Genomic DNA, 25,147 nt, shown 5'->3' with positions numbered 1-25,147 from the left:
TCACCAAACCTTCCCCCCACTCCCCACATACCTTAAGGCCTTTCTGCTGCTGCTTACTTGCCCACCCGTTAGGCCCTGCCCACCGCCCCTCTCATCCTCCCACCTCACCACCACTGCTGCCAAGAATATGTGAAAGATGTCGTGCAGACTACCCCTTGTCTACATGCTGACTGGAACAGCTCTGCAGATTTTCCCAACCCTACCTGAAGATACACCAGACACTGAACCTGGAACCTTCCCCATGCAAAACATGCGCTCCTCTTGCACTGAGCTATGGCCCTCGTACTGTTTGAGCTCACACCATCCAACAAACCACAGTTGCAAGTGGCTGCCAAACCAGGAACTGAAACGAGAGTTCGAACTGACTTGCAAATCAGTTTCGGCAAACTAGGCTTTCATGTTTCATCTGCTCTGGTTTAGGGCGCTGCTTCACCCTCAGAGACCACTGTCTGGGATACCACAGAGGGAACTACGGCTTGCCTGGACATCTGAACCAGAAACCATGGCTAGGAGGGCAAACTCTGGTTAGTAGAAACCACGGCTTGGCACTACACCCGAGCCGACTTGGAAGGTCTGATCCTCTTTAAAGCCTTCTAATCTGGAGTTCGCTTCTAGAGGCAGTGAATTCCACACATCCTTTTTTTGAACGTCCTGAATACTGCCAAACTATTTCACTGGATAATCCCAGTTTCTAGTTCAGTGGTAGCCAATGGGGTGCATCCTCCAGATGCTGTTGGACTCCAACTCCCACTGTCGCTGACTATTGTGCAATGCTGGTTAGGGACTCATGGGAATTGTGAGTCCAACATCATATGGAGGGCACCAGGCTGGCTTTCCCATTCTAGTGGGAAGAAAAACAAACGCTTCTCTCTCTTCCTTGTCCCAGACCATGCATCATATAAAAGAGGCATCGCCGAAAAGCTTGAGGATTCAACCGTCATTGCTTTCCTAACCCTAAACCCACATCCAGGTCTCTTCCCCTATGTCTTCCTCCCCCCCCCACACACACACTGCCCCACTCATCGCAGGGTTCATACCTGGAGGTTGTTGAGAGGCTCCATTTTCATGACTGGTCCGAGGGTGTTAAGGGGAAGAGAGACATCAATGCTCTGGTTTGGCATCAGAGGAGTGTGGATGGCCAGCGGAGTACTTGGGATGACCCCAAAGCTATGGGGAGAAAGAGGAAGACAATGAAGGTGAAACGCTCAGCCAAAGAAGCTTGAGCATGATACGGATGCTTGAGGAATTCAGCATCCATGAATTTTGATGCAAACAGATCTGATCCATGCTGCTCAGTTGCCTCCACCTTTTCCGCTACAATTCTTGGCTAAAAAAAGGTGCCAAAATACATTCAAGATGCGTATTCTAGGATAAATTGTGTTTAGAAAGGCGTACAGCAATGTCAATTAGGTATTTAAATTAAATTATAACATGCATATTCAAATGTGCATTGAAATACAAATCTTCCATGTTGATTTTTGTTTTAAATGCGGGTTTCTGCAGAAGCAGGATGGAACATACAATCAGTTCAATGGGAGCTGTGTTTGAATCCCTTTTAACGCCTGAGCTATAAGCTCTCAACGCTCTGACCCAACAATGATATATCGACAGACAAAATCTATACTCTTTGGTTAATAGAACTTTTTCTGTGCCACGGTTCATGGGATTCTGCCCAGTTCTGATCTGATTCCTGTCAAGAATATACAGGCTCATGGAACATTTACACTTGCGAGTTTCAATGTTTTACCAACAGCGTTTTACTCCACAGCAGATTTGTGCAAATCCCGTTTCCAAACAGACTGCGTCCCCGTAAGGCGAGAATCTCTGACACACATATTTTTATACTGTAATTTCTATTTCGACTTGAGGTATCGTATAATTTACCCTCTTCTGACGGCTTTGCCGGGTTGTCCAGATGAAAGATTGGCAACGCATTGTTTATCGGATAAAGAGCTGTATTCAGTTAACTGATATTCAAAACAGACCCACTGAAATTAACGAACCTAAGTTAGTCATGTCTATTAACTTCATCGGGCCTACTCTTGAGTAGGACTAGCATGGAATACCATCCAGTCTCATATACCGCTGAACAGGTGGTTAACCTTTTCCTAAATGCCAAGGAGGTCAAACGACCTGTATTAGTTAATGTGGAGAAATGGCATCCTTTGTGGAGGATGGAAAGAGGTGCACCTGGGCTCCTCGGCCGAAGAGTGGCTTTTGTTTTGCCGGGAGAGAAGACTGAGAGGATGTTAGTGGTGGGTTGATCCAGGCAGGATGAATATGGAGACAAACTAAATGGCTCTAGTCTGGTAGTGGTGCCTCAGTTTTGGTAATCCTGCCTTCTGGAGGCCCTTGTGGTTGTTGGGAGTTCACCACCTAATAGAAATTTACCTGTTTTATCCACCTCTTGGTGGTCATTATTAGATTGCTTTGCAGCACTGATTTTGCGGCTTCATTGATCATATTGTTGATATATGATGGTTTTCATATGGTGGTTTCATTACCAACAGTGCTACTGGATGGTATTTACTTATAAGAGCTGTGATGCGATTTGCAATTTGTTTTGTAATTTGCAACTATGTGACTTGTTTATTTGTACGTAAACCGCTTTGAGGTCACTCGTGAGAAAAGCGGTATATAAACTTTGTCGAGAAATAAAAAATAAACGGCTGTGCTCTGTATTCTAACCTGATTGGGTGTTATGGCTGTAAGAAAGATACTGACTGACAGACTGATGAATGTGTGCAAAACTGGCGGGGCCAGAAGGAGACTGCTCTTTCGCTCACCACCCAGCGCCTTACCTGTTCTTATTGAACTGAATGGCAAAGTCCGTCATGTGCTGCAAAGCTTTGTTGGTGAAGCTCATATCCATATAGATATGTCCTTGCCTGTGATTGAAGGTCCCGGAGATTTCCAGCCCTTTCGCTTTCACGGCTGGCAGCCAGACCTGAAAGATTAATCAGGGAAACAGTGGTCAGGGTGCCACGCGGAGCCAGGCTTGGAGCGGTATTTACAGCTGATGAGATATTTACATCCTGCCTTTCCGTTTGAAAAGTGGCTGGCATTGGCAAATAAACCACAATCAGACTTTGGGATTTTCACTTGTATAGAAATCTTTCCAAATAAATACAGAACCACAAAGGGAGGAATCAAAAATAGGAACAGAGGAATCTGCCTTATTCTCAGAGACTTGGGGCATCTATCTCAGTACTGACCACTTGCAGCCGTGGCTCGCCAGGGTCTCAAGCAGGGGATACTCCCAGGGCTACCTGGAGAGGCTACCATTGAGGATTGAACCTGGGACCTTCTGCACCCAAAGCAGATGTCCTGCCACTGAGCTATGCCCCGTTTCCCAATCATTTAACCAAGAGCAAACAACTGGGGGGGAAGTGTATGGGGAAAAGGGGAAAGGTCACGGCCACGTTCCCTGGGAGTACCGATTTGGGAGACACGTATCCACCGGGCGCCATGCCGATGCCCGAAGAGAGCTCAAAGAGGTCATTGAGTCCGCTGCTGACCACGGCTGGAGTCGGCGACGGGGCAAAGGTCGCGGGAACCGATGACGGGATGAAGGTCTGTCCCACCTGGAAGCAGGTACGAGGAGAAAAGGGTAACGGCATTTCAACCTTTTACACAGGGCAGGTGCTTTTCATTCAATAAACCATGAACTCGGGCAACATCCTGAATATATTAAGGCTCTTCACTAGCCTCGCTGAATTACCAAGAGCGCCAAATAATACATTTGCATACCAATGCGCTCTGCAATTTAATCCAAGCAATCATTCCCCATCTCCTTTGCCGCCGGGATCATCCTTTGAAACCGCCGCTAACAGCTCTCCTTTTGCCTCAAAAGGCTTTTGGAGGGGGAGGGCTGGTGGTGCTGAGGGTGTGTGTGTCTGCGCGAGACACGCTCAAGGGAGCAATTCTGCCCAGGTGACGCTAATCAGCTCGTTCCCATTTCTGCACTCTCAATTACATGCAAAACAAGAAAATGCACCCAGGCCATTAAATAATAAGAGTTTGCAGGAACTCGGGAAGGTGGGGCAATGAGAGTACAAAGATCCAAGTGCCTTTAAAAAAAAAAAATGATGACATTAACTCCCTGGAAATACGAAGTTTCCTTATACGGAGACCAGATATTGATCCCTGTGAAATGGAAATGGACTGCCTTCAAGGGTGTTCACGGTAAGCGGTATTCAGAGGAGGTTTCCCATGGCCTCCCTCTGAGGCTGAGAGGCAGCGACTGGCCCAAGGTCACCCAGCGAGCTTCGTGGCCGTGCAGGGATTCGAACCCTGGTCTCCCAGGTCCTCGGTGCAACCCCAGGCCTATCTATTATGACTGGCAGCAGCTCTCGGGAGGCCTCAAGCCGAGAGAGGCTTCTCCTAGCCCTCCTATCTCACACACCTTTAACTGGAGATGCCGGGGGCCGAATGGGGAACAGCTGCAGCTCACTGGCAGAGCGTCTGCTTCGCATGCGGAAGGTCCAACGGCATCGAGGGCTGGGAGAGGCCCTTGCCTAAATCCCTGGAGGGCTACAGTCAGTCAGCGTAGCCAGTACTGAGCTCTGCATGAGAAAGGTCCCTGTGCTCGTTTGGCCGGCAAAACAGGTGCTCTGTCCCCAACCTTTAGACCAGTTCAGCCTTCAGGTGCGAGTGACGTCATGAGCCGCTTTATACCGAGTCGGACTGTCGGCCCGTCTAGCTCGGTATTCTCTCTGCACGCCGACCGGCAGTGGCACTCTAGGATTTCAGGCATGGGGGCAGGGGATGTCTCTCCCAGCCCTACCCGCAGATACCGGACATTGAACCAGCCATTCTGCCTGCAGTGCCACTGAGCTGCAACCGTTCCCTCGAGAGAGGAGGAGGCAGCTGCTCTTTCTACGGAGGGCAGCGCTGCCTCCTTTGCCTTTGCAGTACAGGCTAGTTTAGAGTGCGTTTAGGCAGAGCCTTGGTCCAGGATCTGATTAAAACACACCAAAGAGGACAGGATCTCCTCCTGTCACAGGCAGTCTCAGGTCTCCATCTCTCTAACATGGCTCAAAAAAAATCTTGCTGGATCCTGAATGTAGTAGCAGCAGCAGCAGCAGTAATGATAATTTAGTTATGGACTGCCTTCAAGTCGATTGACTTACGGCGACCCTACGAAGAGGGTTTCCATGGTAAGCGGCATTCAGAGGGGGTTTCCCATTGTATCCCTCTGAGGCCGAGAGGCAGGGACTGGCCCAAGGTCACCCAGTGAGCTTCATGGCTGTGTGGGGTTCAAACCCTGGTCTCCCAGGTCACAGTCCGACACTCTAACCACTACGCCACACTGCCTCTCAATAAATAATAATAATAATAAATGATGCACCTCTGATGGGCACATGGGACTATCTGAAGCAACGCTTGCCTAGCAAAGGTTGTGACCCAGTATCAAATGCAGTGCCTGAGAATGGTGCATCTTGCAGGAGGCTGTCTCTGCTGCATAGAAATGGCATCACGATTGCCGCCTGAAATGCTTTGATTGCCTTCTCCGCTGGGGGCCGGGGGTTCTCCATCGTAAATCAAGCGTCCGGAAGTGTGAACACAGACAATCATGTAGTAAGCCCGCCTTCCCAGGCTACTCCATAAACAGAAGCCTTGGGTCAGCCCAGGGTCACCTCCATGGGAGGTCTCACGGAACCCCGAATCCACTTCGTACGGACTCAGAGAGGAAATTCCCTACTACAAGGGCAATGGTAATTCATGGGGCGAATGAAGTATGAATTGGACCACCCTTCCACCCAAGGCTGCTGACTGACTCCACGGGAGATTCACAAGTGAGCCGTGGGCAGTGTCCCAACCTTTCCAATAATGCATGATTCTAGAATCTGTCTGTGGATCTATGGATCCTCCCTCCTCCATGTTGAGCTTTTGACTAAACTAGGCAAGAACCTGGGAGATCTGTGGTCACATGCCTGAGGCACAAAGAACATCAATTCTCGAGAGAGAATTGTTGGACAATTACCAGGGTCCTCCCAACCTCTTTCTAGCAGGCATCCCAACTGGATTAGGATCAGAATACTCGCCCTTGGGAACCAGTGGGTCAGCCAGCTTCCCCCCACCCCCAAAGCTCCAGCACCTCACGCCAAGTCTGCATTGTGACCTCCACCTCGCAGTCCTTTGTCTTCCAACGATCTGGGAAACATCTCCTGCCCTCTAGGTCTGAATTTCCAATTTGTTGTCATCGTTATGTGCCTTCAAGTCAATTACGACTTATGGCGACCCTATGAATCAGCGACCCCCAAGATTTCCGATATCTCTGGTTGAAAGGAGTCCTGGTCCCTTGCTCTCCCCTATAGCTTCGAGACTCGCAGACTGCGTTCCCTCTTGTGTTCCAACGGCTTAGACATCAGTTCCCTTGACTTGGAGAGTCGTGTTCGGAGAAACTGTGGAACATTTCTTGCCCTCCCAGCCGTACCTGAAGATGCCAGAGACCTTCTGCAAGCAAAGCAGATGGTGTCTGCCTATGATAGAACGATGGCCTCTCCTATGTGGTCTTAGGGAGCCTCTAGTGCATATGTCAGGAAGGGCTGATGGGAAAGGGGTGGAGATGTAGAAGAGGACAACGGAGCATTAATATTTTTGGGGGGGAAAAATGAATGGAGGACACTTACTGCTGGGCTGCCTCCAATTCCCCCGCCAAGGTCACTGCCAAGCTGCAAAAGAGACAGGGAGAGAGAGAGAGAGAGAGGAGAGGGATGGGGGTGAGAGAGAAAGAGTTCATTTCAACTAGGCTGTCAGGTGCCAGGAAAACAGAGACCGTGTCGTCCCTGAGAGGCGCCATGAGTAGACCGGGGCGCCCAGCGGGAATGTCGATATAGCAAAAGAGAGAGACAGCCCCATGTCCGAAGCCCAAAAAGTCCACAGGGAAGAAAGCTGGATTTGGCTGAAAGCAAGGACGATACACACCGCCGCTGTGCTGGTCGCAGAGATTTCACAGCCACGCTCTGAAGAACCAGCCAAGCCAGGAAGCCCGCTGCCCCAAATGTACGGTTTTTAGTAAGGCCAGTTGTATTTGGCTGCATCCAAACCATTCCTAGATGACCATCCACACTATGTTTTTGCAACTGGGAAGGGGGTGGCAAGTATTAATTAATTAATTTACAATTTATTGTTATTTTCTGACATTTATACCCCACCTTTCTTTCACCAAGAAACCCAAGGCAGTATACATGTGGTTCCCAGGCGGTCTCCTATCCAGACCTAGACCTGTTCCACTTCGGCACGGTGCAGGCCTCGTGTGCCTTCAGACCACGAGCCTGGGGCCAATGTGTGCAGAAATCTGTGGCTTGTGTGAAGCCTGAACGCAGCATATACACAGGGTAAAAATGAAATCTGTTGCTCTATCCACTTTTGCATCTGCCGCACACTCCCCCCAAAGAGTTGTCCATGTGGAAATATGGCAATTGGGCCGAAAGAGGTTCCGCACCCTGACAGGTGATGGCTGCTCTGGATTTCTGGCAGGGTTTCCCCCCCAGCTCCAAATAGATAAACAATATTGACTGGATTTATTAGTCACTTGTTACCAGGACTCCAAGCAACTTACGACAATGTCAAAAAGAAATATATCATACCATGAAAATAAAACAGCAACACCCCCATGAAGCTTTGGCAGCAGACTAATGACAGATATCATCATCTAATCTCCGTCTACCAATTGCCTGGGGGGAAAAAGTACATCTTTACCTGGCGCCAATGAAAGCATCAGGCAGACCTCACCGGAGAGCTTATTCCACAGATGGGGAGCCACAACAGGAAAGGCCCTCTCCCTTGTCACTGTCCTCTGAGCCTCCCTCGGAGAGGGGACCTGGAGAAGGGCCTCAGAAGAAGTTCTAAGGGTCTGGGAGAGGTGTTCCAGAAGATGTTGGGGTCCTAGGCCGTAAAGAGCTTGAGAGGTCACAACCAGAACTTTCCTTGCAAAATGCTGCCGGAGATTGCACCTGGGGTTACCTTGTGCACACAGAGCATTTGGCTCTCCACAGCAGCTCTTTTCGCTCACTCTGAATCCAGCCAAGCGCTACGCTTCTAGAGGGAAAAATATCTCTGAGCATTTCTGCACAATGACTTCCTCTTGCAGGTGCAACTGCGAACAGCTACTGCCTCGTTTCCCAATTTACAACCACATCTGCAGGCAAAGGGAGCAGGCTTGGATCGCACGGGCAACTGCTCCTGCCACGGAGGAGTCAGCGGTGCCCACCCCCGGGGATTTCAGGCGCGTTTCCTTGCAAAATCAGAAGCGGAAGGGGGAGGGAGCAGCAAGCAAGCTTCTTACATAAAGCGGTGTCAAAACAGTTTGTGAAGAATTCTACATAATAAAGTCACGTGTTTTTATCGGTTCGTTTGCCAAGATTATCTCAAAAAGCGCCACGGGATGTGGGAAGCCAGCTTTGAAAGGGACAACCAAAGCCTCTCATTTATTTGTGTAATATTAATTTATACACACACACACATATATATTACACACGAACACACAGACCTCTTCCCTGGGCTTTGCAGATCTTGATGAAATTGTGGAGGGAGAACTCCTGTAGGCCCAAATTCCTCTACATAGGAAGAGGCCTCACACCGAGTCAGACCTTTGGTGCATCTAATTCAGTATTGTCTACACCAACTGGCAGCAGCAGCTCTCCAGGATTTCAGGCAGGCGTCTCTCCCAGCCCTACCTGTAGATGCCCCTGGGGATTGAACCTTCTACAGGCAAAGCAGGTGCTCGGCCACCGAGCCGCTGCCCCTTCCCCAACGAGTCTCCTGGGTGGAGTTTCAACTGGTAGCTTTGTGACCCCAAAACAGGGCCTTAGCCTAGTAAGCTTCCTGGGACCGTGTGTATGCTCTGAGACTTCTCCCAACCCAGAGGGAAACAAAGAGGGCATGACATCAGCCCCTTGTGGCAGGCAGGCGGCCTGAAGCCCCTGGGTTGGCCCGGACAGACATAAACACAAGGAGCCCAATGGAGGAGGGATGCAGCCCCAAACACCTAGAGGGCACAAAGATAGGGTAGGCCTGCTGGTGTAGACAATATGGAGCTAGATGGCCCAATGCTTCATGCGTTCCTAGCGAGAAGGGCAAGGCACTGTCCAGGGTACTGAAGCTCCGCGTCAGGGACTTATTCGGCAGTTTCCTCTAGCAGCTCCGATTTCAGCAAGGTAGATAACAATATACTTTTAAAACCAAGTAAGTGGGGGAAGCCTACGGCCATCCTACCCTGAATATGCCCAATCTGTGGAACAGTCTCCCTGAGGAGGTGCGCCTAGCGCCGACACTGATATCCTTTCGGCGCCAGGTTAAAACCTTCCTCTTTTCCAAAGCATTTTAACTTAAATTAACATGATTTTCATATTTGTTGTACTGATTTTGAATTGTTCTTATTTGATATGTTTTGATTGTATTATATTGTGTATTTTATTGTTTTCTTTGTGTTCACCGCCCAGAGAGCTATTGCTAGTCGGGCGGTATAAAAGTCTAATAAATAATAGTAATAGTAATAATAATCTCCTCTGATCTGGGAAGCTAAGCAGGGTCAGGCCTGGTTAGTGCTTGGATGGGGGACCGCCTGGGAATACCGGGTGCCGTAGGCTCAGAGGAAGGGAATGGGAAACCACCTCTGAACACCTCCTTACCTGTGAATCCAACAAAGATTCACAGGGTCGCCATAAGGCGTGATCGACTTGAAGGCATTTACCAACAACACAGTGGGGGAAGGTGCAGTTACACGCAGGTTCTGCGTTCAGGCTTCCCGGAGGCATTCTCCCGCGCTTCTCTCTGCTTGTTTTTCAGTGTTTCAGTTATCATGGTTTGCTTTTAGCGAGTGTTTTAATTTAAGGCATCTTAATGTTCTGACTGAATTTTAATTGGGTATCATGCACGTGTTCTATAATGGATTTTACGGTGTGAACCTATTAAGAAGCCATTTTGGATATAAGCAGTATACAAATCAAACAACAATATATTGTCCCTTTTAAGAATTTTAGAATGCCTCCTTTTGGTCAGTTTTAACTGACATTTCTGCCTCACTTGCTCCAGTTCTCCAATATTTTCCTAGTGTATTTTATGGCATTACAATGTGCATTCCATCAAATTCAAATTGCAATACAGTAAAATACAATATGAGAAATAAAAAGAGCCATAAAATACCATTAAAAAACAAATACGTATCCTCAATGTGGACAGAATGATGTCCACAGACCACAATTTGGAAAGTGCTATGAGTAAAGCACCAACACCTGTTACGAGTGACCTGAGCCAGTGGGGAGCAATAGACAGAAAGACAATCTGGTCTTCCCTCTGCTGATTCCTCCTCTAAAGTGTTTGCTGCATTTTCAGGCTTTGCTCCTCCCCTTCCTCTTTTTTCTTCCTGTCTTTGTTCTTAGTGAATTAGTGATGGCTCCCTAAGTGGAAGCCACACGTCTGCTTCAGCACATATGACTTGACCTCTCCGTAAAAAACCTTACATTTTTTAGTCTTTCAACAAGCGGTCTTAACAAAAATTATTTCTGCACTCTAAAAAAGCCCATGCCAGGGGCACCAGATGCTTTGGACTTCCAGTTCCTATTGGCCACAGTTAGGGATCGATGGGAGTTGTAGTCCAGCAGCCACGTGGGCTACTCTGGGCTCATGCCATTTCATAATAAAAAGCTTCTACAAAGTTAGCTCCAGATGCCATCCAACACATTTTTTTAATTAGCTTTCATATAATGCAGCGGAGAGGGGGATCATCTGTTAAAAGGAAAGAAGAATAAAAAGAATGGATGTTTCTACTGAACCAATTAGGAACAGCCAGAATTGATCAGCCTAAGGCATTGGGAACTGAATAAAAAGCCAGAGCAGAAATGGAGAGAGAAAAGAGATGTTTTCAAATTTGCCTGGTGGTAGAAACATCTCAGTCTGGAAGGCATATGACGCTCTAAACCTTGCTGAGTGGTCCAGATCCTGTCAGTGTCTGGATGTGAGAATGCCTGGGAACTTATTTATTTATTGCATGTGTATACTGCTTCATAGCTGAAGCTCTCTGGGTGGTTTACAACAATTTAAAACATTAAAAGCAAATATACAAATGGATCAGGGCAAAGGCCTGTCTATTAATGTACCATAATATAATATAGTACATAAACGGAAGCCTAGAAATGTGCCTTATGCCAGGTCAGACCATGGGCCAGGTTAGCTCAATATTGTCTCTCCGCGGTTTTTCACAGAGGGAGTTTCTCTCCCTGGAGATGCAGCCAGGGACTGAACTGGGAACACTCTGCATGCAAAGCGATGGCCCTTCCTCTAATTGATAAATAAATAACGTAAACATAGAAAAGAGATCCAGGACAGAGACGAGACGACTAACAAATTTGGCCATCCATGCTCAAAGTCTGAGGAACGTAGTGGAATGTGAGAAACAGCTTCTGCCCAATCATCTCTTCAACATTTAGTCCTTTCAGCTCTGATGTTTGTTGGGCGCAGACAATGTCTGGTGAATCTCAAGGAATTGGTCGAACCTCAAGTGAGGCAAGGCACGGCAGGGCTCTTTGCAAACGGCAGAATGAACCGTCCAAAAATAAGCTAGATAAGCTGCATGATGAATTCAAGGTTGCAAAACTCGGCTCTCTCCCCCCGCGCCCCCACGAGCACAGATTCCTCTAGCACTGTCAGTATTGGCGGTTCCAGCTTACGAGGGACACACTGAAGCATTGTCCTCTTGTCCGAGGCAGATGGCAGCCAGTCGATGTTTAGACTGGAGTCCTTCAGACTGCAAGTGGGGACTCACATGATCAAATGCCCCTCCATGCAGAAGGAAAAAAATATCCCTGGTTAACTCCCCCCCCCCCCCAGCATTCTCAGGGAGAAGACAGGAATAGAATCCTTCTCCCTGAGATGCTAGTTTTCTATAATGTAAGGATTAGGAAGGAGTGGAATACTGAGCACTCAATCATCTGCTGCTGTCTGAAGTATCACAGTCCACACACGGGCTTATTAAGGCGATCGGCTGCTTGTGAAAGCCTCAGTCGCCCTAACTGATGGGTAACGCTAGCAGCCTCTGGAGCGACAGAGGGGAAATGATGACAGGTGCCAGTATGAGCGTGGGATGGCAGTCCCTGCCCTCTTTGACTTTTCTTGGCTCCGGTCCCTGCAAGACAGGCTGCCCTGCGAGTCTGTTCCAGCGACAGAAAATTCTCCTCCGCATTATACACCTTAACTGCAGGCATCCGCCTGCTCTTTGCGGCCTGGATTTTCATCTAGGCACCATGGGCAAGGCAGGCATTCCTTTGCCGAGGTGCTGCCAAGTTCCTGCAATGTTACGTGAGGGACGTGGAGCATCTGAGTCCCAGCCAGGATGAGCAGCAGGGCTGAGCTAACGCACACTGACGCTGCAGAGACCTGCCGTTCACAGGCTGAACGATCCGCGAGGTCTGAGGCAGCCGGAAGCTGCTCTGTAAGACGCGGAGCCTTAATTCAGGGGCTACAGCGATAAGATGTTTCTTCAGCGGCCCAGAGAGCGGAAGGGAGGCCTCGAAATGTCTCTCCCGGGTGGCGCGAAACAACCAATCGTTTCCTGCGCAGGGCCCAGGCTGGTGCAACTGGGCCTAGTTTCAGAACGAAAGCAGAGTTGCTATCCACTGCGAGAGGAGCAGACTGTGGAACCAGAGGCTGAACCGGAGCATCCTGGAAACCTCAGCTTGTGTTCTTTATTTACTGTTTGGCACTTGTAGGCCCCCTCCCCGTTCACCAAAATGGCCCCAGGGTGGATAACAAAAACGGCAGAGTTCAAAGTAATTAATATAGATGCTAAGAAAACCATAAAATAAAACTACAGAACTAAACCAGTAACAGAGTTTTTTTTAAAAAACGAATTCACACACACAAGTTTCTAATCCTCATGACTGCAAAAACAGGCTCGGGAATGCATGGGCACCACCTACTTAAAATCCCAGAAGCCGGAGGGAGGGAGTTCTAGTACATTTTTAAATGCATTGCAATACCCACTGCCATTAACTCAGCATCTTGGGACTGGAGCACGTCTCGGGGGTGAACTGCTGAACGGTGCTGGAGATGGTCCCAGATTTGTTCCAAACTAGCAAGCTAAAGGGGGTGGGGGAAGGGAAAGACAGCCCCAAACATCCCAAACACGAACCGATCACAGCTGGAAGACACATGGGATGGCCTGGCAACAAGCAGCCAGGATGCAAACCTGTCGGCACACGCAAATCTTTTTGCTCGCTGCAAGCCTGCGTGGGGATGTTTGATAGCCAATCAAGACTCGAAAATGGGCAGGGTGAGAGCCAGCCCACACGTGAGGGGGTTGTTACGAGCGCAGCCAGCCTTGCGGGTCACCCCTCAAGCCCATCTCAGGAAGGATTTTGGTAGCGCTGCAAAACGGCACCAGCTTTTGGCAGCCCGCTAGCAGGGCGAGTAGTGGGGAGGGGGAGAAGTTACTACCTCAAATGTGAGGCTTCCTGCCCCCACCTTAATGATCCGCTTTCTGCTTAAGTGAATCAGGGAGATATCCATGGTGCGAGTTTGTTGTTATTTGCCTCCAAGTCGACTACGACTTATGGCGACCCTATGAATCAGCGACCTCCAAGAGCATCTGTCATGAACCACCCTGTTCAGATCTTGTAAGTTCAGGTCTGTGGCTTCGTTTATGGAATCAATCAATCTCGTTTGGCCTTCCTCTTTTTCTACTCCCTTCTGTTTTTCCCAGCATTATGGTCTTTTCTAGTGAATCCTGTCTTCTCATTATGCGTTCAAAGTATGATAACCTCAGTTTCATCATTTTGGCTTTTAGTGATAGTTCTGGTTTAATTTGTTCTAACACCCATAGCGCGAGACCAACAGCAAAAACTAAAACTAGGCAAGCGTCTAGCGTTTTGATACTTGGGCGGCCGCTGAAGACAGTTTTGTTTATGAAGGTTTCCCCTGAACTGCGACCCAGTCATTTCACGGAAGAATAATCATACGACTACAGAAATGTTTTTTTTACCGCAGTTAGCTTACAGAGTTTGTAACCGTTTTGCGTTTTATATTTTATCTTATTGTACACCGCTTCAGCAACGTTTCGGTTGCGAAGCGGTTCATGGGTCTGCAAATAAAATAAAATATAAAAAGATGGAACGGGGAGGGGGAAGAGAAACTTATAAAACTAAAATAGGAAACAGCATTTTAGCAGCTGCACGGAGAAAAGGAATTAAAATGCTGCAAGTCTTAAAAAGCCACAAGTTAAGCACGCAGAACAGGAAGTGTACAAGCTAGTTAAAACCTGGAATCGCCGGCTGCTACTACACAGGTGTTCAGGGGGTGAACGGCAGAAATGAGCAATGTGAGAGACAGCCACCTTGTCACTTCTTAGCCTCTCTTACTCCCCATCCATCCTCCCAGATGCCACTGACTCCGCTCACAGCAAGCGCTGACATCCCAACAGAAAAGAGCGGGGCAGGAAGAGAAGCCTCAACATCAGGAAAAGCATCTCCACTCCGTGAAGGAGGGTTGCCCCCTCCTCCCAGAGTTAGAAAGCAGGGACTTTCTTTCTTTCTTAACAGCGTCCTAACTGCCGTGACCAAAACATTTTGAATAAAACAACTCCCTAAAAGAAACCCAGGGAGGAGAAAGAGGAGGTGAGTCTTCCGCTCAGACTGAACCTGCCCTTCTGCAGATCGGAGGCTCATGAACTAGGCCTTGGCCTTCAAGACCAGGGCTAGCCACCGCAGGATAGGGGTGAGTTAGGAGGAAGATCTCTCGAGTGATTTACAGCAGATCTGCGGGAGATTCTGACTCCCAATTGTTTAAAAACAGCAAGAACACTTCTCTCCCCTGCTGCACTTCCTAAATTATGCTGCCATAATCAAGAAAACCTGAGGGGAAACCGGGAGCTCAGTTCTGGTGCTGAAAAGAAATCCCTGCGTTCAGCATGTCCTTAGAGACACCCCATTCCTTAACTCTAAGAGTTATGTTGCCTCATCTCTACCATTTTACACCTGGTCATGGCTGGAGGATATTGGGGTTCTCGTAAAAAATAATTAAAAAGCAAAACAACCCCCCAAAGTAGACCCCACAAGTCTGCTGTCTGCCCAGCCTGGCTGCAAGAAATGCGAGGGTCATGCACAAAACGGGGAGCTCTGTCTCCCTCTCTAGTAAAAAAAATAAATCAATCCGACAAAAGAGGCATGACGTGACATCACCATGCTCCACGTTCCTCATCTTTGGCTCAGCTGTGTTGGCCAACACTTGCAGGGAGCAGGAACACACGTCTCGATGATGCCACATCATGCATTGACAGAGGAGAGATGTGAGCAGCCGATTCCAATGCCAAACGCACGTTGTGCATAATGCTGGGCTGGGGTGAGAGAGAGGGGGGGGGAATCTGCGGCCCTCCAGACGGTGTCGGACTCCACATCACAACCCCGGAGGCCAGCAGTGACTAAGCCAGAAGGGTTCAGAATCCTCCAAAGGAGCCAGACCTGCCTCTGAGCCTGATGCTGGTGGTCAGAGGGCCACTGAAACTGAGGCTGGCAGGCAGAAGCCCCCCTCCCACCTGAACAAGAACCTGGGCATCCTCCCCCGGGCCCAAGTGCCTCCCAACCTGCCTCGCCAGTTCAACAGTGGAGGCCGCCCACCAGGTGGAAGGCTGCGGAGTGCGGGAGAAGCGCCCGCCTTCAGGCCAGAGCGCTGTCCCTTGAAAAGACTTCCAGTTCTCCAAAAGGAGGCGGAGCCCGGGGAGAAGGGGACGGGAAGCAGAGGCTCAAAAGGCCTCCCTCAGCTTCCAACCCTGGCTGCAGCAAGCTGCTTGCTAGGAGCTCTCCCTGGTGCTGAAACAGCTGGCCTGCCTGGGCCCCGTGGGCTCAAAACGGGACACTTTAACTCCCATCTACCCTGGCATCAGAGGCGATGGAAGTAAGCATCTGGGAAGTCTACAGGTTCCAAGTCTCTGCCATAATGTTTAGTTCCACCCTAAGCAACTTTCTGTCCACCCTGGATAAAAAAAAAAAAAGAGGGGGGCAGCGATGGGGACAGAGAGAGGCGCCAACCTTGTTTTCGCTGACCTACAATAAGGACGGGCGAAATGCAGTAGAAAGAACAAGCAAAATGCTTGAGTGGCAGTTGGCTGGACCCCCCCCACTTCCATCTTAGTAGAGCAAGGGGAAGGCTTTGGATATTTAATCACCATGCAGTTAGTCTAAGGACTGGGCTTGGGGGCTTCCAGAGGCTCTTCCAAATCTCCATTGTAAAGAAGCTAAACGTTACAAAAAGCCTAACTCACCAGGCTGTCCAGCCCTCCGCCGAGAAGATCCACAGCGCCCATCTGCATGGAGGACACCTGGGGCACGTTCACCGGCGGGCCAAGGTCGAGGTTCAAGAGGTCGCCCAGGAGGTCGCCCTGGGAAGGGATCACCTGCGGCTGCTCCAGGTTTGTAGCGGCTGTGGTTCCCATCGGGCTGTCTCCTGCATCGGTGCTACAAGGGAAAAAGGGGTTGGGCAGTTAGACGGGTGCCTTGTTAGAAAAGGAGGACATCTCTGGGACTGGTGGGGCGGAAGGCAGAACGTCCCAGTTTCAATCCTCAGCGTCTCCAGCTAGGTCTGGGAATTTCCCCTGCTCAAAACCTGGTCAGCTGCTGCCGATCAGTGTACAATAAGTTGTATCAGTGGGTCTTAACCTTATTTTTTTTTTTTAATCATGGACCCCTCTGAGAATCTGATGAAAGCTATGGACCCCCATAAATAAATATTGTATTGTATGTACTGCCTTCAAGTCGATTCCGACTTATGGCGACCCTATGAATAGGGTTTTCATGAGGCTGAGAGGCAGTGACTGGCCCAAGGTCACCCAGTGAGATTCATGGCTATGTGAGGATTCGAACCCTGGTCTGCCAGGTTGTAGTCCAGCACCTTAACCACTACACCACACTGGCTCTCACCATAAATAAATAGATAAGATTGTAAACAGATAGATATAACTAAACACTAACACTAAAGTCAGGATCATTCAGACCATGGTATTCCCGATCTCGATGTATGGATGTGAAAGTTAGACAGCGAAAAAAGCGGGTAAGAGAAAAATCAACTCATTTGAAATGTGGTGTTGGAGAAGAGCTTTGCGGATACCACAGACCGCGAAAAAGACAAATAACTGGGTGTTAGAACAAATTAAACCAGAACTATCACTAGAAGCTAAAATGATGAAACTGAGGTTATCACACTTTGGACACATCATGAGAAGACATGATTTACTAGAAAAGACAATAATGCTGGGAAAAACAGAAGGGAGTAGAAAAAGAGGAAGGCCAAACAAGAGATGGATTGATTCCATCAAGGAATCCACAGACCTGAACTTACAAGATCTGAACAGGGTGGTTCAAGACAGACGCTATTAGAGGTCACTGATTCATAGGGTCACCATAAGTCGTAGTCGACTTGAAGGCACATAACAACAAATTTTATTGCATTGGAAATTTATATATATAAATATCAATAAATAATTTTGTGCCCAGTTCACGGAGCCATACAGGTTAAGCTTGGTGGGCCAGCTGTCTGTCTTGGCACAAGGCAGCTGGCCATGCTCCTACCTTCCGTGGTGGATGGGCAAGTGCTTGCGGTGGATCCCGTGGCTGCCCTCCACGAAGGCGTTGGGTGGCTTGTGGTACACGGAGGCCAGCGAGCCAATGTGGCAGATGAGCTCGTCCAGCAGAGTAGGCTCAATCAAGTCAGTCTCTTCTGAGATCAGGGGCTTCTCAGACAAGACCACCTCCTTGGCGGTAACGGGGTCTGTGGAGAGCAGGCGCCAATAGATGTAGCCGCGGTCCCGCAGGTCCGGGTTGTCAGAATCCTACGGCAAAAAAAAAAAAGAACAAGCCCTCTAACTAAGAAGATTCAATTCAACTTTTCCCCAAAAAATAATTTGTGGATTCATTCATTCGCAAGGATGAAGGCAACATGGTGTCAATGATGGCAAGCAAATGAGACAGAAGAAGCTACCAACAGAGCCCAAAATGTCATCTAGATCAGTGGTTCCCAAATGCTTTTCTCCCGTGGACCACTTGAAAATGGCTGCCGGTGTAGGCGGACCCCTTAAATCGTTCTTCTGCCTGCGGTAAATGTATCATATTGTAAATGAGCCAGTGTGGCGTAGTGGTTAAGGTGCTGGACTACGACCTGGGAGACCAGGGTTCGAATCCCCACACAGCCATGAAACTCACTGGGTGACCTTGGGCCAATCGCTGCCTCTCGGACTCATGAAAACCCTATTCGTAGGGTCGCCGTAAGTCGGAATCGACTTGAAGGCAGTCCATTTTATTTTTATTTCATTGCATTACAATCTGAATTCCATAGAATGAAATACAATATAAGAAATTAAAAAATGCCACAAACGTGCAATGAGAAATCAGTATTTAATGTGGACATGCCGTGGACCACAGTTTGGGAACCTCCAATCTACATCTAGATAAGTAACCAATGTACCTGGCTGGCTGCCCGCATCCACCGGAACCAATGAAAGATGCGAGCGTGGTCTAACACAGGAGGCAGACTGAGGTGGCAGAGTCCTCAGCGGGCCACAGAGGGGACTGCGCTACTTCAGAATGTCTGGGTTCAATCCTTCAGTACTTCCCTACAAGCAAAACCCCAGCACAGGCAGGAAGCGAGCGGATCTAGAACTTCTCTTCTACAAAACCTCTGACGAAACCCCTGGAGTCCACTGACGGGGCAGCTGGGGCCCTCCGGATGCCGTTCAGCCCCAGCCAGCACGGCCAATGGGCAGGGATGATGGGAGATTGAGTGCAATGACATTCAGAGGCCACAGCTGCATACGAAACAAACGCACACTCATTCCCTGCTTGCACCTCCCTTCCTTTCCTCTGTTGTTCCCTCCGTGTCAGATTTTAAGACTGATGGTCTCTGTCCCTTTGTACTTTGTTGACAGATATAGCACAATCACCCCTCTCCCAGATAAACTAGCTTTCTACCTCGGAGGTTTTTGTTTTGTATGGGGGAGCATTCAAAAAATGTGACCTGCCACAACAAAATACATTCCCTGCTACAGTCCACCTACCATCTCAGGACGCTACCACCTCATTCTCCTGCATGCAGAGACCAGGGGTCCCCCATGAGCGATTCTTGCACTGCAAGATTGCTCTGCACAGATGTGTTCGGTATTTCCATTCTGATTAAAAGTATAGATTTGAGCACTGTTCTTGGAAAAGTGAGAGAGCACTTGTCGGTGTTTTTTGGTTTGTTTTTTAAAAGTGGCATTTTCTGTTAAAATTTTGCTCTGAATGCTTTGCAATGCTTTCTTTTTGAATGGCTTAATGTTTATTCTGACACACATAGGCTCAAATATGGCTCTGGAAACCTGGAGCTGACCACAGGTTGCTTTCAAATTGAGGTGAATTAAACTCCTGTTATCAACCCTGGTGTGTTACTGAGCACAGGCAGGAAATGTATTATTAGCCCACCCTAAACAAAATGTTCTGCACCATATTCAGAGAGTGGAGGGTGCCAAGCCTTACAGAGTGTATTTACTGAACAGCACAACGCTTTAAAAAAAAAAAGCCCATACATTTATACCATAAAGCTTCTAAATAAATACAGCCTTCTAAATTTGCTGCATGGAGGCGCTGCTAGGTCAAAATGTCAATGTCATAAATCACGAAGCCGCCTGCATAATAGCAGGATCAGGCACTTGACAATCACAACTTGATGCAGATGAAATTGCGGGTAGATAATCTCCTGCTTTGTGCAGGCTTCTGAGCAGGAGAGGGGCAGAGAAGAGCTCTCTCCCCCTGTGGTTAGCCCCCCAACCCCCCCAGCAACTAGCAATCAGAGACTATGCTGACCCTGAAGAGATTTCGTTCCCAGCTCTCATGGCTAAAAGCTGCCTGTCTAACGCCCCTGGAGTCTCTTATGCAACCGGCCATCACACCACGCCTTGGCAAAGAATATTCTACAGGATGGCTCTTGGTTGTTCAGATGACAACAACGCTGCTTCCATTACGTATGGGGATACAGGGAGGGAGGAACACCACTTTCGTTGTGGGAGAGTTTCACACGTTCAAAATATATTTATTGCAAAACTTGCAGGTTGGGCCCTTCTGTCTGGGCTATTGTTATGGGTGGGGCAGAGATGAGTTTTGAAAAGGGATTGGAAGGAAGGAGGTAATAATCAGATTTAATTCCCTTAAATATTAGACAGGCGCCATATCTGATATCTTTTCGGCGCCTATTGAAGACTTTCCTCTTTCAACAAGCCTTTTAAGTAGAGACAGTATTGAGCTAGATGGATGGCCTGATCCAGTGTAAGGCGTGTTCCAGATAATAGTCCAAAACATCCAGAGGGCATCAGGTTGATGAACGCTGGGCCAATTAGCAGCACCAGAAGACCCTCATCACAGAGTTTAGTCTCCTCACGCACACACCCGGCCTCACATCAAATTGAGGCCTTCCTCGTCTTAGAATAGGAGAAACTTTGCAATAAGCTCAATTACTCTCAGAGAGAGTAAGAGGAAGAAGCAAAACATCTTTCTTCTCCTAATGAATCAGAGTTTTTGGAACAATCAGGCAAGTGTCTTGTTTTGATCTGGTCTTCTCTCCTTCCCCCCCCCCCCCCGAAAAACTCAAGAACAATTCCAAGACCTGGGACGCATCAATAAGCCATCGACGCTCCAAGGATGCTATTAAAACACGGTGTGACTCAGCTGAGTGGGCTCCTGAATGCCAGGCGTTCGCCTGGCAGCACGAGCGAAGTCTACAAGGAACTGGAAGTGATCTCAAATAATTGTAATAATAATAAAGCACCCTGTTGTGCAGCCTCAACACAGCTAAAAGGGGGTCCCGAGGCAGGAGATCATGTGCTTGTAAAGGATCACCGGTAGTCAGAGACCCTGAGGCCGGCAAAAAGCGAGGGAGGGACCTGCTAGAGCCAGCTGAACATTAGTCAGAATATTTTAATTATTTGTAGGGCTGCAAGCTCAATTACGATGGATAAATCAAAAACTTATTTAACCAACTGGGGGGGAAAAACACCCACCCTATTACTTTGATTTTTTAAAAAGGTTAATGCTTTTCACATGTTACAAAATTCTTCCAAGCTACACAGGAAGTGGATTGGACTGTGGAAGACCAACCCAAATTGTGTTTGCATTTTGACAAATGTGTAGGGCAGTACAATATCTCAGAAAGGAGGTCAGGTCTCCTGCTCCCCTGGTGCATTCACTAGAGCTGCCCAATTGCCCTGCTTTTTAAAGTTTGATAGAAATATCTGTGGGCTATAGGTACATTCTTAAACCACAAGGTTTTTTTTGCCTATGAATGAATATATATATAAACTGCAGATGGCAACGTCGCAAGATCCCAGCGGAGTTTAGCCCCGTTGCACCCAGGATTTTTCCAGCCACTCAGCAGTTTCTCATTCTCCCAACAGAGGGAGCATCATCGCATCAAGTCTTTTCTCCATCACCCGGACACAGAGCGACATGCAGCTTACCTGCGTGGCGAGACTCAGCACCTGCTGGACCAGTTCCTGCGTTTCCGACGGCTTCTTCAAAAACAGCTTCACGATGGCGGTCAGGAGGGTGAGCTGCACCTAGAACAAATCGGGAGATGCGACAAGGCAGTCAGGAGGCTGACCTCTAACCTCCCTGGTAAACTTTGGGAGGGGTGTGTGTGAGAAATAGCCTGATGGAGCCCCTTCATCTCTCTGTCTGTAGGGAAAGGATACAGATCAGAGGAAAAGCATCTCCTTGGCATGCAGAAGGTTCCAGGTTCAATTCCTGGCAGCATTTGCAAGTAGCACTGGGAAAAAGACTCCTGCCTGAAACCCTAGAGAAATGCTGCCAATCAGTGCAGAGAATGCAGTAGGGCCCCGCTTGACGCCGCTTCGCTTTACAGCGGTTCGCTAATGCAGCGGTCTCAATTAGACGCAATTAGACTAAAGCCCCACTCATACGGCGCTTGTTCAGCTTTTATGGTGGTTTTCGGGCATCGCACACCGTTCTATTCAATGGGTTCCGCTTTACAGCAGGGGTCCGGAACGTAACCCGCCGTATGAGTGGGGCCCTACTGTACTAAGCTAAGCAGACCAATTCAATAAGGCAGCTGCTTAGGACCTCCCTTCCCGCGCCCACCCAAGCAGCTTGGGCTGTTCTTTTCCAGCCCTCCGCCCACAACTCATTTTGCTCGGGTTTGTCCCTAAACCCACCTCGGCCCAATTCCTCACTGTCCCCTTCCCCAGCCCCTCATCTCCCTACACTGGAGCCAGGAAGTGGCTGCCTTCGGAGGCCAATCCAGGGAAATGTCCCACAGTTCCTACTTCGGCGTCTCGGAGGAGAAAGCTGCGTCTGGGAGGCTGAACCTTGAACGGGAGGATTGCCGCTAGAGGGGAGGATCCAGAGCAGTGTGTTGTTGCAGGCACCTCTAGAGCCCCCCGTTTCTGATGGCCAGGCTGCGAATGCCACCCCGGTGTAGCCGAAACGACACTGCCCGTGCAGAACAGGGAGGTGAATGGAAGGCTTGGGAGATTCCTGAGGTTTGCAAAAATAAAAAAAAAATATGGGGGGGGCAATCCCCAAAACAGCACAATGGGGAGTGAACTCGCTCAGCGGCTATTGAATGTTGCCTGCTGGAGGGGCAGACACACATGAAACTGTGTGTGAGGGGGGTGTACGTGCTGGGGGAGTAGTGGCTCGAACCCTGAAATTAGCGCAGCCCACACTTGCTCTGCCTGGATAGCCTCGAGGGCGCCGCCCGTTTCGGCTGTTCCCTGCCCTTGAATGGAATGTCAGCCTGCTCTTAAAAGCCGCGCTGCTAAAACAAACAGGTGAACCAGGGACCAGCTATTGGCAACGCAAGCCCTGCCACACAGCATCCCGTCGAGGGTCTCCCTGCTGCGAGCCCGGCACCTCCGCAAAAAATAAAAGGATTGGGGGTGGGAGAGAGGGGACCTGAGAGCTGCCAAGGCCGAAGGTGGTGTTCCCTCTTTGCTCTCTTAAGTTGGGTCAGATATGAGATTCCTCCCCAGCCGAGGGCTCACTCTATAATGGCACCTTCGTAACAACCACAACGAACTGCATTTGAGACGGGGATTTAAGAAAGGCGAACGGCCCTCTTGCCTCCATCTCTGTGATCCCGGAGGACTAGAATCGCAGCACCGTCAGGAGCAAAAACCAGCCTCATCCAGTAATGAAGCCGCGAGGTTGGTCTGGAAGCAGGCAGCTGGTGCAAAATGCGGTGGCGAGGGATGCAGGGACGTTACCTGGGTGCTTTCGTCGTGGAAGCCCTCCAGAAAGCTCTCCAAGAGCTCGTCTGCGTTGTCGATCCTCTCCGCGTATTCGCCCACAATCCAAATCATGGCCGCTCGGGCATCCGGCTCGTCCAGAGAGTCGAGGTTCTCACATAAGGTGGCAATGATGCTCTCGTACCTGGTTGACCAAGGCAGAGTTAAGGGCTCGGGTTTCTTCGCCGTTGCAGAACTCCTGCGGCTGAGCTTCCGTTGCTCTGTTCAACTCTTTCCAGGCCTCTAGACCTCAAATGTAAGGATTCTCACCTCCACCTCTTCTCCACCAAAGCAGCTGTTAACCTTTCCCCATTCCTTACACTCTGGAGTCCCAGTAGGGTCAGGGTGGGGAACCTACAGGCCTAGCCTGCCAGGGGTTCCAGTTTGGCCCGCAAGTCCCTTTTCCTGATATGCACCTGTCAGTCAAGGAATATCACACCTGACGGGCAAGCTGGGGTGGGGAGAGTGGATCCTTGCAGCAAGCAGGACCAAGCCACCAGTTGATGGGCAGGTGATTCAATCCTACCCGATGCAGCTGCACACGCCAGTCCCCCCACAGGAAATGTTGTATTATTTGCCCAAGTTCCAGCATGTCTCCATCCCTCCCACCTCATCTCAGACCACTAGCCAAAGCTGGCTTGTTGCTGATGGGAATTCCCCAGAAAGTCTGCTGGGACCAGCCATTAGCCTCCTTTCGGAAACAAGCAAGAACATTGTCGGTTCTGGTCGAGCTCTGAAAACGAGGACTGAATTCCCACTGCTGTTGTCAAAACTGCTGAGGGTTGTTTTCAGCGTGCATGGATTGTTTGTATGTTCTTAAAATTTGTCAACTGCCTTACAAATTATGTAATTGAAAGACGGGATACAAATCAGGTAAACCAAAACGCTAACCATGGCTCCCTTGAAACCAGGGGTTTCTTCAGGGAAGGAAGCCCTCGCGCCCCTACACTCCTAACCACAGTTAGGAGATCAAGAATCGTTTCTTCTGCCCCAGGCCTTTGAGCTGAAGTGGTGGAATCTTTGGGAAACAACACTTTTCAACAAGCCTTTTAAGTAGAGACCTTACCTAGTCTGCATCTGTGTTGGAATTGCTGTTAAAGACTTGTTTAAAGATGTTTTGTTTTAAAGATGCTTTTTTAAAAGAAACAAACAAACAAATGAGCCAACACTTACTTATTGGGATACTTGCGGAAGATGTCCCGGATGACCACAATGGCCTCCTGGACGACATAGTTGACCTTGGTCTGGATGAGATCCAGGAGGGTGCTCACGCAACGCTCAGCCGATTGCTGCGAGGAGGGACAGGGTGGAAAAGAAGGGCAGGTGAAGCAGAGGTTTGGCCCTGGACGCTGGCCAGGATCCAACCCACAATTTTGCAACCCACCTCCACCCCTGGCATTACAGAAGTTGGAAGGAGATCCCTGGCAGGGGAGAAGTGTTGAGCCAGAGGCAGTTTCCACATCTGGACAAGCAAGAGGCAAAAGCACTCAAGGAAGGTGTGGAGCATGGCCAGAGAGCGGTGTGGTCTGGGGAGAGGCCAAGGCCATATTGAGAGTACTGGAGTCTCCAAGCTGTGTGCCCGGAGAAGAAGGACAGAAGGCGTCTAGGAGCCCGAACATCAGAGGAGGCTGCCCGCTCTGTCTCTGCATGACTAACTGATCGGGCCTTGACTCCTTCCCAAGAGCCTTTGCTTCTTCTGCCACATCTTGGCAGCGGCTGCGATTCCACTTTCCCTGACAGCACAAATCTCTGCCCCAGAGGAGGATGTCCACCACCACCAGTGCTCTGTAATGGAGCCGCAGACCAGTGGCAGAGCCCTGCTGCGCATGCAGAGAGTCCCAAGTTCACACAGGGGAAGGGACGTCGCTCAGTTCTGTCTCCGCTGAC

The 25,147-nt window shown here is 49.2% G+C and overlaps 1 protein-coding gene across 3 annotated transcripts in view; it reads right to left on the bottom strand.

Annotated features, from left to right (window-relative positions):
* The window catches only part of AP2B1 (adaptor related protein complex 2 subunit beta 1), a 69,940-nt gene that overhangs the window by 19,304 nt on the left and 25,489 nt on the right, over positions 1-25,147 (bottom strand). For 2 of the 3 annotated variants that reach the window (XM_061604736.1, XM_061604734.1), the window contains exons 10-18: positions 24,434-24,549; positions 23,240-23,405; positions 21,473-21,571; positions 17,562-17,821; positions 16,259-16,451; positions 6,636-6,677; positions 3,438-3,584; positions 2,802-2,947; positions 1,038-1,167 (exon numbers count right to left, since the gene is read on the bottom strand). In XM_061604736.1, coding sequence (XP_061460720.1) covers positions 1,038-1,167; positions 2,802-2,947; positions 3,438-3,584; positions 6,636-6,677; positions 16,259-16,451; positions 17,562-17,821; positions 21,473-21,571; positions 23,240-23,405; positions 24,434-24,549 — 1,299 coding nt within the window. The remainder of the gene's footprint in view (positions 1-1,037; positions 1,168-2,801; positions 2,948-3,437; positions 3,585-6,635; positions 6,678-16,258; positions 16,452-17,561; positions 17,822-21,472; positions 21,572-23,239; positions 23,406-24,433; positions 24,550-25,147) is intronic. The other variant, XM_061604735.1, reaches the window with a different exon arrangement.

Source organism: Rhineura floridana, chromosome 21 (genome assembly GCF_030035675.1).
Source record: "Rhineura floridana isolate rRhiFlo1 chromosome 21, rRhiFlo1.hap2, whole genome shotgun sequence".
In the NCBI taxonomy this organism is placed as follows: Eukaryota; Metazoa; Chordata; class Lepidosauria; order Squamata; family Rhineuridae; genus Rhineura; species Rhineura floridana.
The sequence above is the reverse complement of the archived record's forward strand: the minus strand, read 5'-3'. Positions and strand labels throughout refer to the sequence as shown.